This window comes from Hirundo rustica, chromosome 19, assembly GCF_015227805.2.
Source record: "Hirundo rustica isolate bHirRus1 chromosome 19, bHirRus1.pri.v3, whole genome shotgun sequence".
Taxonomy (NCBI): Eukaryota; Metazoa; Chordata; class Aves; order Passeriformes; family Hirundinidae; genus Hirundo; species Hirundo rustica.
In genome coordinates, this window is record NC_053468.1 from 10,928,977 (window position 1) to 10,941,773 (window position 12,797).

Consider the following 12,797-nt stretch of genomic DNA (forward strand, 5'->3'; position numbering starts at 1 on the left):
CTCTTCTATGGGCACTTCACTTGTTGAACCATGTTTCAACAAGGCAAAGTGGAAGATGCTGCACCTGGGCCAGGGCAACCCCTGGTGTCAATCCAGGGTGGAGGATAAAGGGATGGAGAGCAGCTCTGCCAGGAAGGACTTGGGGATGCTGGAGGATGAGGAGTTCAACAAGCCCCAGCCATGTGTGCTCCAAAACCCCCCATGCTCTGATCCCCCAGTGTGTGCAGCAGGTGAGCGGGCTGTTCTGCCCCACTGAGGTAAGAGCCCACCTGCAGAGCTGCCTCCAGGCCTGGTGTCCCAGCACATCAAGGACGTGGGCTACTGGAGCAAGTCCAGAGGAGGCCACAGAGATGCTCTGAGGGCTGGAGCCCCTCCGCTCTGTACACAGGCTCTGAGAGCTGGGGGTGTTCAGCTGGAGAGCAGAAGGTTCCGGGAAGACCTTAGAACACCTTCCAGTGCCTAAAGGGCATCCGAGGGCACCAGAAAGGGACTTTGGACAAGGGAGTGACAGGACCAGGGGAAATGGCTTCCCACTCCCAGAGGGTAGGGCTAGGTGAGATATTGGGAAGAAATTCTTGGATGTGAAGATGGTGAGGCCCTGGCACAGGGTTCCCAGAGGAGCTGTGGTGCCCCATCCCTGGAAGTGTTCCAGGCCAGGTTCGATAGAGCTTGGAGCATCCTGGTCTAGTGGAAGGTGTTGGAATGAGATGGTCGTCAGCTGCTCCAAGCTGGTTTTGGAGTATACCCAGCCCTGGCATACCCAGCACACCCCAGTGGCCAGTGGGCCAACAGTGACGGGGAGAGCACAAGGGTCACATGTCAGCTCTGCCCAGGACACAGCTGGGGCTCAGTCCTGGTTGGAGGGCTATGGTGCCAGGCTGGAGTGTTCCCAGGCCTAGGTGGGAGACCTGGGTGGGAATTTCCCCTCCCACTGAGCTCACAGACAGCTGCAGGGCAGCAGGCTGTGTCCCCAGGGGCCAGTGGGTATCTCGCTCTGGATGACATCTGTGGATCTGGCAGACACATGGCACCCTCTGATGCTTTCAGCGCTGCCGAATCTGATCCTGCACTCCTTCCCTGCAGTGTTCAGTTCCCTGGACATGTCACGCTCGGTGTCAGTGACAGCAGCAGGGCAGTGCCGTCTGGCCCCACTTATCCAGGTGATCCTGGACTGCAGCCACCTCTATGACTACACCGTCAAGCTGCTCTTCAAGCTCCACTCCTGTGAGTGTCCCCAGCACCACTGCCTTTGATGGAGGGGATACACAGGGAGGCACTGGGGTAGTGCCCCCAGTACCTGGGGTGCTCAGCCTGGCCTGTTCACCACCACCTCTTCACCAGCCTCTTCTGGAGGGTGAAGGGAGTCACCGTGGCAAGGAGGTGCAAAACCCATATCCTTCAGGATCTGGAATTGTGGCAGCCACCAAGCCACACTTCTCTGTGCCGTGGGAGATGTGGAGTATGGTCCCCTCCTGCAGCGGGACACTGCCTGGTGTATTCAGACCCCCAGAGGAGGGTGGCCATCTCTGGGAAAAATCCATTTCCACTTGGCTTTGCTGATGGGTTGTTCCCTGATCCACGAAGACACCTGCTGACATTTCTACTTGCTGCTTCTTCCAGGTCTGCCGGCGGATACACTGCAGGGCCACCGAGATCGCTTCCTGGAGCAGTTTCAAAAGTAAGTGCCCAGACCCAGTGTTGGAGTCCAGATAGGACAGAAACAACCCAGAGCATTGGTACACTGGGAGTACTCCCAAGGCACTGAGATTAAAAATGAGTGAGCAGGGATGTGCTGTGGTCTCTGGTACGTGATTATTTAGAATAACCAAAACAAAAACTGGCCCCTGAGAGCAGGGAGAGGACGTCATGGTACTGAGGGACAGCTTGATTCAAGGTCACAAACTACAAAGAACAAAAGCAGGGCTGGCTGTGCTCTGACCACACAGGGGCTAACCTTGGAAGAGGGATCAGCAGCACCAAGATCCTGACTGGGATGCTCAGGTGACTGGGAGAGTTGGGAGCTAGAAGTGGTGCAGCTAGACACTGTCCCTCCTCCCCAAAACTGTCAGTCCTGGAGGGAGGTACCCTGATTCTGGGGAAGATGCTTCTGTAGGAACTGAAGGTGAGGGTGTTGGCTCCAGGCAGGAAGCCCTCCTGCTCCTGAAAACTTTACGTAGGCAGGAAGTGGTCTAGGTTGGAAGGGACCTTTGAAGGTTATCAGGTACAACCCACTGCCATGGTCAGGGACACCTTCCACTAGACCAGATTGCTCAAGTTCCAGGTTCTTCTTCCTGCCCATCAGACCATCAGATAAAGCCTTCAGCAGTGGGAGAGCTTCTGGGATCTGCCCTGAGTTTGGTAGCAGCACAAAACCCCTTCCAGACCAGTACGGTGGCCAGGTGACACCCCCTGGAGCTAGGCAAGGGGTTGTCCAGGTTGGACAAGAGCCATACCTCACCATTCCCTGCCCCTTGCAGGCTCAAGGACCTTTTCTACCGCTCCAGCAACCTGCAGTACTTCAAGCAGCTGATTCAGATCCCACAGCTGCCAGAGGTGAGATCCTACAGTCCCCAAGTTCCCTGTGCCCAGGGGCAGTAGTAGGAGCACTGGCAAAAGGCCCAAAAAAGCCTCTTGCTGCCTTGCCCAGCTTCTTAGACCTGGTGGCAGCACAGGGCTCCTTCTTTTATCCCTCACTGGGTGGCGTCTGACTGCATGGAGCTGCCCTCTGACTGGAAACTGGGATCCCCTCTCTCACTGCTGAGATCCATCCCTGCGGGTCCTGGCTCCATCCCTGCGGGTCCTAGCTCCATCCCTGCGGGTCCTGGTCCCATCCTGTTGGGTTCTAATTCTATTCCTCTGCATCCTGATTCCATCCCTGTGGGTCCTGGCTCCATTCTCATGGGTCAAGGCATGGCCAGCTCAGCTCCAGGGCAGGATTTCAACCGACTCTGCCTTCAGCCCGGCAGCAGTGCCAGTCCTTCCCTTCAGCCCTGCTCCCCTCCCTCTCCAGAACCCTCCCAATTTCCTGCGTGCCTCTGCTCTGTCAGAGCACATCAGCCCTGTGGTGGTGATCCCCGCCGAGGCATCCTCGCCTGACAGTGAGCCCATCACAGACCTCGTGGAGATGGACGCAGCCTCGCAGGTGAGGATGGTGGGGGCTCTCTGGCTCTGAGCCCAGGGTTGTTTCTCCAAATCCATGCTGCACTGAGGGCTGAGACAATGGGGATGGCCTCAGGAAATGGGCAGTGTCACTGAAGAGATAAGGGTCGGTGCTGGGTGCCCCGTTTGGGTGCTGGATGTCCCATCTGGGTGCGGCGTATCCCATCGGGATGCTGGGTGTCCTGTCTGGGAGCTGCTAGGGTTGAACTAGCCTGAATTCTCCCAGTGTTGCTCAGTGGAGTAGTGCCCTCCAGTGTTGGGCAAGGAGAAGTTTCGAGCATTGCCATGGAGAGATCTTTAGGTATTCACCCTCTCCACCAAGGATTGTCCTCGGGCATTGGGTGGGAAGGGGAAGGAGTGTGCAGTGACATGTCTTTGGGAATCTTTTCACTCCAGGAGTTAGGTGGTGATGGACCACAGATGCTCCATGTTCATTAAGTTCATCACATTCGGTGTCCTGGAAGCAGGAGGAGAACCAGCCCCCATGTCCAGGCAGTTCATAGGCTGGCTTGGCAGTGACACAGGGACATGGAGGGACAAGAGCTACCAAATGGTGGTGGAGTCACTCCAGGTCTGTCCTGCTCTTCCCACAGAGCCTGTTTGACAACAAGTTTGATGACATCTTTGGCAGCTCCGTCAGCTGCGACCCCTTCAACTTCAACAGCCAGAATGGGATGAGCAAGGATGACAAGTAAGCAATCCTGATGATGTTGCGGAATGGCCAAGATTGTACCAGGAGCTTCCTGCTTGGAACAGCATCGCAGCCGTGGTGACGCTGTGTCCCCATGGCGCTGAGGGTGTGCCCTCTCCTTCCCAGGGACCGGCTAATTGAGCAGCTTTACAGGGAGATCACAGGCCTGAAGGAAGAGCTGGAGAACTTCAAGGCTGAGGTGGGTGACAACCAGGTGGGCAGGATAAGACCCACTGGGAATGTTGGATGGGCTGGTGGCTGTGTCCCTGGGTGGACAAGACAGTGACCCCATCTCTGTCCTGCCCTCTTCCCAGTAGCTTCCGCTGTACAGGGGGTCCCCATGTGTGCCAGGGGGCTGCGTCTCTGTTGGGGGTGGGCTGAGCCCCACTGCCCAGTGTCCCTGTCCTTTGCCTAGGTGCGCTTGGGGGCCTGTGGGGTGGTACCCATGGTGGGGCTGCTGGACAGTACCGGTGGGCACTGGATGGTCCCAGTGGGCATGGGATGGTCCTGGCCAGCACTGAACAGCACCATCAGCCCCCACGTGTCCCCGCAGAGCACACGGGGTGCAGTGCAGCTGCGTGGCCGTGCCAGCGAGCTGGAGGCTGAGCTGGCCGAGCAGCAGCACCTGAAACAGCAGGCACAAGACGAGAGTGAGTTCCTGCGCACGGAGCTGGAGGAGCTGAAGAAGCAGCGGGAGGACACGGAGAAGGCTCAGCGGAGCCTGACGGAAGTTGAGAGTGAGCAGGGAGTGCCAGCACTGGCATAGGGTGGGGGTGAGCCCCAGGCAGGTGGTCCCAGGTGCTCAGCTCTGTGTCCCTGCGTGCGTGGCAGGACGGGCACAGGCCAATGAGCAGCGGTACAGCAAACTGAAGGAGAAGTACAGTGAGCTGGTGCAGAACCACGCTGACCTGCTGCGCAAGGTGGGCTCCCCAAATTCCCCCCCAGCATCCCCTCCCCAGCTGTGCTCCCTGATACCAGGGGCTGCTCATCTCATTCTCTGATGATGCCAGAACGCAGAGGTGACTAAGCAGATTACAGTGGCCAGGCAGGCCCAGGGGGATGCGGAGCAGGAAAAGAAGGAGCTGGAGGACTCCTTCCAACGGGTGAGTGAGCAGGCACAGAGGAAGGTGAGTAGGGATGGCGGAACACACCAGGGATGAGCCGGGGCTCCCCATGGGGCACCAGTGCTGCCAACCTCTCTCCTTGCTGCAGTCTCAGGAGCAGGCAGAGGTGCTGGAGACACTGAAGCGGGAGCTGGCAGCCAGCAGACAGGAGCTGCAGGTCCTCCAGGGCACGCTTGAGTCCAGCACACAGGTGAGAGCACATGGGGGGCCCTTAGCACCCCTCTGGGCTGACTAGCCAGACCTTAACCATTCGAGAGATGATACCCACCAGTGGCGTCAAAAACAGCTTCCTGTCATCTTTGCCATATCTGAGTGTGTTTGATGTCGCACAGGTGGGTTTCATGCTCCTGAGTATAATAGCATGTGAAGCAATGGGCTCCAGCAGCAGGGATCATGGAATAAAATGCCTGCAGCAGGGATCATGGAATAAAATGCCTGAAGAACAGGGTCAGTCAGCAGCTCTGCCTGCTGTAAGCCCAGGTAGCAGTACGGCATTACATTGCATGATGTGCCAGAGGGTATACTATGCCTACAGAGCTGTGGAAGACTGCAGGGGTGCCTAGGCTTGTTGTAGGAGGCAGAAGCTGGCAGGAAAATGGCAGTCACCCATCTATGAGGTGGGCAGACTTGGCAGCAGGATGGGGATGGGGCAGAGGCAGCACTACTCCTCCATCAGGATGGTGACAGTCATGATAAAATTGCATTTTCACTGATAAAAGTGAAAAGACTCCCCAGGACCTTTGGTTGTCACCAGATAAGATCACCAGTGTTGCTCGGTGTGGGGAGCTGAGCTTGTGCAGGCCATGATGCACCCAGCAGGGACAGTCAGGTTGGCCCAAGCCTAGATCAAGAATGAATCCCCAAACTGGAGGGTTCACCCTTGGCACAATCCCAACTGCCGTTTCATGCCCCCCAGGCAGGAGCAGAGCAGAACAATCGTATTGCCAGCCTGGAGCAGGAGAGGGACAGGCTGAGCCAAGCAGCAGAGCAGCACAGGGACGAGATGGCAGCTCTGCAGGCTGAGCTGCAGCAGCTGCAGGAGACGCTCAGCCACAAGCAGGAGAGCAGCAGGATAGAGCTGGAGATGCTGCAGACCCAGCTGAGAGACAAGGTACCATAAGGGTCTTTCCATCCCCATTCTGGCCAGACCAGAGGGATTTGGGTGGGCCTGGTGCAGGGAGTGCCCAGTGGCCCATCAGGGGCTCTGAACCCAGCTCTGACCCAGCAGGAGAATGCAGAGCAGGTGCTGCAGCAACGCCTGGCTGAGGAGCAGCTGTCCCTGCTGCAGGGCACCATACACGAGGCCAAGCGCATGGTGCAGGACGCCTTGGCTCACATGGAGGATCCTGCTCATGTCAGCTGCACCGGCTCAGCAGGTGACGCCCCTGGTACTCCCCAACCTGGCATGTTATCCTAGCCTGTCTGCTCCCTGTGATCCCAGCTGGGCCCTGCCCGCTGTCTGCCTGCAGATTGCCTCCTGGCCCAGACGCTGGCAGCCTCCGAGTGCTCAGAGCGGCTGCAGGACGCTCACAGCAAGTACCTTGCAGATGGTGCAGGTGAGAGGTGGCAGCCCCGGGCACTGGGCAGAGGGGCAGCCCCGGCACACGGGGCAGGTGGGCAGCACGGTGGGGGCTGAGGCCTGTGCCTCCTGTCCTGCCACAGCCGTGGGCTCCCTGCTGCCCTGCCTGGCCCTCTTCGCCCACTTGGTCAGCAACACCCTCCTCCAGGGCAGTGCGACGTCCCATGTGGCCCCTGTGGAGCCTGCTGACCGTGAGTGATGCCCCAGGCCAGGGGCTGGGTGGGCAGGGGCCAGCCTGGGCGGGGGATCAGGATGAGCATGGGTGGGGGTGGGTAGGGGTCAGGGTGGGCAAAGGCTGGGATGGGCGGGGAACTCAGTAGGCAAGGGCCAAGATGGGCAGGGGATCAGGGTGAGCAGGGGCTAGGGTGAGCAGATGTCAGGGTGGGAAGGCATCAGGGCAGGCCAAGGCTAAGAGGATGCTGGGGTAAGCGGAGGCCAGGGTATGTGGGTGTCATGGCAAGATGCCAGGATAAGCGGGCAGGATTCTGGGGCAAGTAGTGTGCTGAAGCAGAAACCAGGGCAGGTAGAGGCCAGCACAGGCAAGATGCTGCGGTGGGTAGGAAACCAGACATCTCCCCACATGTGGCCCCGTCAGCCCTCCATGCTGCCCATGCAGGTCTGCTGGAGCTGTGCAAGCAGTGTGGCAGTGAGGCTGTGAGCTACCTCAGCGCCCTGCAAGACCCAGGGACGGTGGCAAGTGCTGACTGCAGCCTGGTGACAGCCTGCCTGGGCCAGATCAGCGCCATCGGGGAGGTGGGTGGCCCAGGAGGGCTGGTGGGATGGGATCAGACCATGGCAGGCGCCACCAGAGGAACTGCAGTGCTCCTGGACAGTCCCTTTAATCCCATCCTATCCCCAGGAGCTGCGTCCTAGGGGCCTGGACGTCCAGCAAGAGGAGCTGGGTGACCTAGTGGACAAGGAGATGGCAGCAACGGCCGCAGCCATCGAAACAGCATCTGCCCGTATTGAGGTGAGGGTCGCCATGAGCAGAGAGGTGCCCACAGGCACCGTGCTGGAGGCCTGCTGGGACCACTGTAGAGGCCAGAGGGGCGCATTGGGCTCAGTACAGCCTCTCTCCCCTCGACCAGGAGATGCTGAGCAAGGCACGGGCTGGTGATACTGGAGTCAAACTGGAAGTTAACGAGAGGTGAGTGGTGATCGGAGCACTGGACAGAGCCAGGCGGGCAGGGCAGGGACAGGTGCTGCAGGCAGGGCAGCTGTTCCACAGATGGGGCTCAGTGGTGTTTGTCTCACAGGATCCTGGGCTCCTGTACAGGCCTCATGCAGGCCATCCATGTCCTGGTCCTGGCCTCCAAGGACCTCCAGAGAGAGATTGTGGAGAGTGGACGGGTGAGCTGGGACAGAGGTGGGGACAAGGGGACAGGCAGAGATGTAGGAAGGGCTGAGGGAAGGGATGAAGATGGGTGCTTGTCCAGCTAGGGTCATCATGCATTTGCTGGGACATGCTGCTTCAACCCTCGTCCCGCTGGGACTTCCCCAGCAGCTGCCAGGAGCTCCTTTCCACCCCCAGAGGCTCACCCTGGTTATGGTTCCTGTGGTATCATGGTGATCCCTGATCTCCCTTCCCACACAGGGACCCCACAACCCCCAAATTCTGTGTGTCCCCACCTCCCACACACATCCTGAATGACACCCTGTCTCCTCCCTTCCCCGAGAGCAGGGGTCTGGGGGTGCCCGGTAACTAATTGTGCCTTTACCAACGGCAGGGTGCAGCATCCCCCAAGGAGTTCTATGCCAAGAATTCACGCTGGACTGAGGGTCTCATCTCTGCCTCCAAGGCTGTGGGCTGGGGTGCCACTGTCATGGTGTAAGTGCCACTGTCACCAGAGCGGGGAGAGAATGGCGAAGTCCTGCCATCACCACGGGGAGGGTTCGTGGGTGGCAGGACAATGCTCCAGCTCCTCTGTGCTCTCCCGCAGTGATGCTGCTGACCTGGTAGTGCAAGGCAAGGGGACGTTTGAAGAGCTAATGGTCTGTTCCCGGGAGATCGCGGCCAGCACCGCGCAGCTGGTGGCAGCTTCCAAGGTAGGAGAAAGGCTGCTACCCTGCCTTTGGGGCGATGGTGAGGCACCATGTGATCACCCCAAATCGTGGGGCTGGTCTTCTGCTTGCCTGGTGGGGTGTGACCCCCTCCTCACTGTCCCGGCAGGTGAAGGCAGACAAAGACAGTGCCAACCTGTGCAAGCTCCAACAAGCTTCCCGGGGCGTCAACCAGGCCACAGCCAGCGTGGTGGCCTCCACCAAGGCTGGGAAGTCTCAGGTGGAGGAGAAAGGTGAGTGTTGGGCTGCAGGGATTTTAGAATCATGTAGTCACTAAGGTTGGAGAAGCTCTCTAAGGCAATTGCGTTTAGCTGTTCCCTCACCACTAACCATGTCCCCAAGTGCCACATCTACATGGCTTTTAAATCCCTCCAGGAACTGTGACACCAGCATGCCTTGGGCCACCTCTGTCAGTGCTGGAAAACCCTTTTCGTGAAGAAACTTTCCTTTTTATCCAACCTAAACCTCCTCTGGCACAACTTGAGGCTGTTTCCTCTGGTCCTAATGCTTGAAGCACAAACCTCTGCCCCAAAACCTCTGCTCTTGGCACTCACCACCCTTGGTTGGCTGTGCCCCTGTGGTCTCTGCCCATGGCTGCCCCTCACTCTCTCTCTCCATGTCCCATGGTGCCAGACCCTGCCAGCAGCATGGGAGCTGTGCCAGGGGGTCTGAGTGGAGGAGCAGAGCTTGATGGGGGGCTGGTGGTGTCTTTCTCCACAGATAGCATGGACTTCTCCAGCATGACACTCACCCAGATCAAGCGTCAGGAGATGGACTCTCAGGTAGGAGATTCCCACATGTTTTGGGAAACACACCTGGTTATGTCTCTCTTGGGCTGCCTGGGGTGGGGCATCAGATTTGGGGTTGCTATGCCCAGGTGTCCCCAGGCAGTACAAGCGAAGGCAAAGCCCAAGGTAAGAAGGCAACAGATGGGTTTGCCCAGGAGTCACATGCACTTGGTCCTCAATCCCTCCCCAAAGCTATTCCCACCATGACATAGCAGTCCATGGCTGCCCCTGCCCCCTGTGTGTTACCCACAGCACCTACCTCTGCCTGGCATGGGACAGCTCTGAGTAATTGCTCTGCCTGGGATGCCCATGCAGATCATTGTGCCTTCACCTTCCTGCACAAGCAGTGCCCACCTGAGCGCCATCCCCTCCCCAGCTCCACTGATCATTGGAGCACTCGTGGGATGCACCTCCATGGTCTTTGGGCTCAATATTAGGGGCATAATGGATGTGAAAGGGGAGGGCTTGGTCCAGCTCCGTGCCAGGGTGGGCATGTTCTCGGCAATGTCCCCAGGTGCGGGTGCTGGAGCTGGAGAACCAACTGCAGAAGGAGCGCCAGAAGCTGGGGGAGCTGCGTAAGAAGCACTACGAGCTGGCTGGCGTGGCAGAGGGCTGGGAGGAGGACGGTGAGTGGTGCCAGCCCTGCTCCAGCTGGGCAGCTGACCCTGGAAAAGGTGAGGCAGGGTGGAGAAGCCCTGCCTGCCATCCATGATGGTGAGGAGGTTTTGCTGCAGCTGGCACAAGCCTGGGGATAGTTGGCACACATGGGCAAATCCAATGGGGTCTCTCAACAGGAAAGACCCCAACATGTGGGATCTGCATCATATCCCCAGGCAGGGGGCTCAGGTGCTGCTAGAGCAGCCCTGTGATCCTGGAGGGATGGGGCAGAGGGATGCTGGTGGACAGCGCACCCTCTGACCCTGTCTTCCCACCTATAGCTGCAGATTAGCACCAGTGGTAGAAGCAGCCCACAGGGGACACCTGGGACCCTGCAGGGGACACTCCTGGGACCCCACTTGGTGCAGTCCATTGAGAAGATCCCCAAGGAAGTGGTGCAGAAGCCCCCCTGAAGCACATGTCCCCTGTGTCCCCCCAGGAGCCGCCTCCAGCACCAGGGCTGAGCCGCCAGTGGAGACCCCGGGGCCAGGGCAAGGGCACAAATTGCACCTGTATTTATTAGAGCTGCTGGGGGTGGGGGGAGGTGTCTACACGGGGGTCTTTAACCCTTTAGTTTTGTTTTTGCACAGATTCCGGGAACTCCTAGAGCCATCTCTGGCTGAGTGAGTGCAGTCGGGCTTCTCTCGCCTCTTGCTGCTTTTCCAGCCTTAATCCAGCCACTGGCTCGGCATGAACATCCCCCTCTCCTGGGAATGAGCATGCCGAAGGTTCCAGGGGTGCTGCCAGGTGGGGGACAGCTTTTAGGGTGCTGCTGGGCTTGGTGCTAAGTGTGCTCCCCCTTGGCAGGGACACAGAGTGCCTTTGGCCACTGCAGGCTGAGGTGATGTTCCCATGGGACACCCTGGCTGGTGACACAGGATGCCAGGAACAGCTGGGAAAGAGGTGGCAGCAGGAGGGATGCTGCCATTAGCTCCTGCCCCTTATTCCAGGTCCCCAAAACACCTCCCAAGTCCCCCCTGAGCTGGGCTGCTCTGCCCTGACAGTTCACTGTGTTTGTGCCAGCAATAAACCTTCCACAAGGTGCTGGGTGCAGGTTTGGGCCACAACGGTGCCACTGCACAAGCCACCAGCTCCTGGGGACAGGGTGACTCTGGGTCAGCGGCACAGATGGTGTGGGGGGAAGTCAGGGTCAGACTAAGCAGCTCCCTATCCCTGTTCACTTTGGTGTTTTCACCACCCTCTTAGGTGCGGGGGGGCCAGGGCCAGTGTGGGTATGGGCAGGGGTGGCACCAGCCAGGGAACCTTTGTGCCTTGAGTAGGGGGCTCAGAGGGCAGGGGGCATCAGCCACCTCCGGGCCCCCCAGTCATCTCACTGCAGTGGAAACAGTGATGTCAGACCATGCAGCTATGTCCCCATCCCCCACTGTCCTGCTGGTGGCCCTGCTCGGGCCAGTGTCCCTCCAGTGCGGGTGCTGAGGACAGGATTTGGCCTTTCTCCTTTTGGGAAGGGGCTGGGCTGTCACTGTGTGCTTTTCCATCAATGCCCACCTGTCAGCACCCAGCTGGCACCTGGAGCAGTGGAACCTGCCACCACCATGGCCTCAGAGCTGCCATCCCTCCACGCAGCTGTCCAGCATGCAGGGACCCCCTGTTCCTGCTGCTGGACCACCTGCACTTTGTGCCAGCCTGCCAGAGGGACCTGGACCTTCCCCTGGGGGTCCTGCTGCTTCCCCATCCTCAACCCGTGCTGGCTCCCCTCAGATGCAATACCAACCATCCCGTTCCTGCAGGACATAGGGAGCCCCAAAACCCTCCCCACTTTTTTGTGGGGGGGGGTCTCGCCTGCACTCCCAACTACCTCAGGCCTTGGGGCCGGGGAGCGGCATGGGGGTCACAGTGGCAGTGGAGACCTGGGGACAGCGGCACTGCTCTTGGCCAAATCCACTTGTCCCTTTTGTATCTCAGCCAGGCATGGGCAGAGAGTCCCTGTGGTGTCCCCAGTGATGGCAGCTGGTGATGAGGATGGCAGGGGTGCCCCACCACTGCAGGGCACGTCGATTTGGGTTTTCATTGTATGACAATAATGACCACGCTGTTTGTTTCGGATTTTTCAATAAAGCCTTCAGCCCAGCCCTGCAGCTTGTGGGGGGGACACAGGGGACCTGTGTCACAAGGGTGTCCTGGGCTCTGCCCTCATCAGTGTGCTCAGTGGCCCCAAAAATCGCTGTGTCAAGGTGACTTGGATGTTGTCCTGGTGATAACCTCCAGCCTTTGCCCCCACTGTCCCACACCTGTGTGTCCCCGTGGCCACCCTGCATGTCACCTCTTCTAGCTGTGAGGGCATCAGGACATGGTCCCTGCCCAGCCCTGAGGAGCACAGGTGGTTTTGTCCTCCCTTCTTGGGGGGTGTGAGGCTGCAGTGGGGAGGCCATGCAGATAGATCATCCTGTGTTGCAGGGTCTCAGCAGAGCCATGCTTAGGGGGTCCTGCTGCTGGGTGGCCCATGGAGTCCACAGATGGGGATCTGAGGAGAATGTCCCCTCCTAAGCATGGTTAACCCACCCCGGGCAGCACCTAGTGTCCTCCAGTCCTGCCAGGGCCACTCAGACCCGTGGGGTGCAGAAAGCTCTGTGACAGCAGCCACTGTCCCTGCTATGGTCGCTGTTATTTTCCCCGATGTTGTCCCTGCTTGCCATGGTCCCTGCTCTGCAGGACATAGCTGACTGGCAGTGAGGTGGGAAATTCCCAGGGATAGCCGAGTCTCCTGGGAACCCCAA

The 12,797-nt window shown here is 59.0% G+C and overlaps 1 protein-coding gene across 7 annotated transcripts in view; it reads left to right on the forward strand.

Moving 5' to 3' along the window:
• Positions 1–12,150, forward strand: part of HIP1 (huntingtin interacting protein 1) — a 45,190-nt gene extending 33,040 nt beyond the window's left edge. For 3 of the 7 annotated variants that reach the window (XM_040082294.2, XM_040082297.2, XM_040082296.2), the window contains exons 8-30: positions 1,084–1,224; positions 1,621–1,678; positions 2,478–2,553; positions 3,011–3,142; positions 3,753–3,850; positions 3,977–4,049; positions 4,404–4,587; positions 4,682–4,770; positions 4,861–4,977; positions 5,063–5,164; positions 5,891–6,085; positions 6,200–6,350; positions 6,444–6,530; positions 6,637–6,744; positions 7,170–7,306; positions 7,413–7,523; positions 7,642–7,700; positions 7,810–7,903; positions 8,281–8,381; positions 8,494–8,599; positions 8,724–8,847; positions 9,335–9,396; positions 9,917–10,328. In XM_040082294.2, the coding sequence (XP_039938228.1) occupies positions 1,084–1,224; positions 1,621–1,678; positions 2,478–2,553; positions 3,011–3,142; positions 3,753–3,850; positions 3,977–4,049; positions 4,404–4,587; positions 4,682–4,770; positions 4,861–4,977; positions 5,063–5,164; positions 5,891–6,085; positions 6,200–6,350; positions 6,444–6,530; positions 6,637–6,744; positions 7,170–7,306; positions 7,413–7,523; positions 7,642–7,700; positions 7,810–7,903; positions 8,281–8,381; positions 8,494–8,599; positions 8,724–8,847; positions 9,335–9,396; positions 9,917–10,114 (2,603 nt within the window). In that variant the 3' untranslated portion in view covers positions 10,115–10,328. The other 4 variants (XM_040082295.2, XM_040082298.2, XM_040082292.2 and 1 more) reach the window with 4 other exon arrangements.
• Positions 12,151–12,797: the final 647 nt, after the last annotated feature.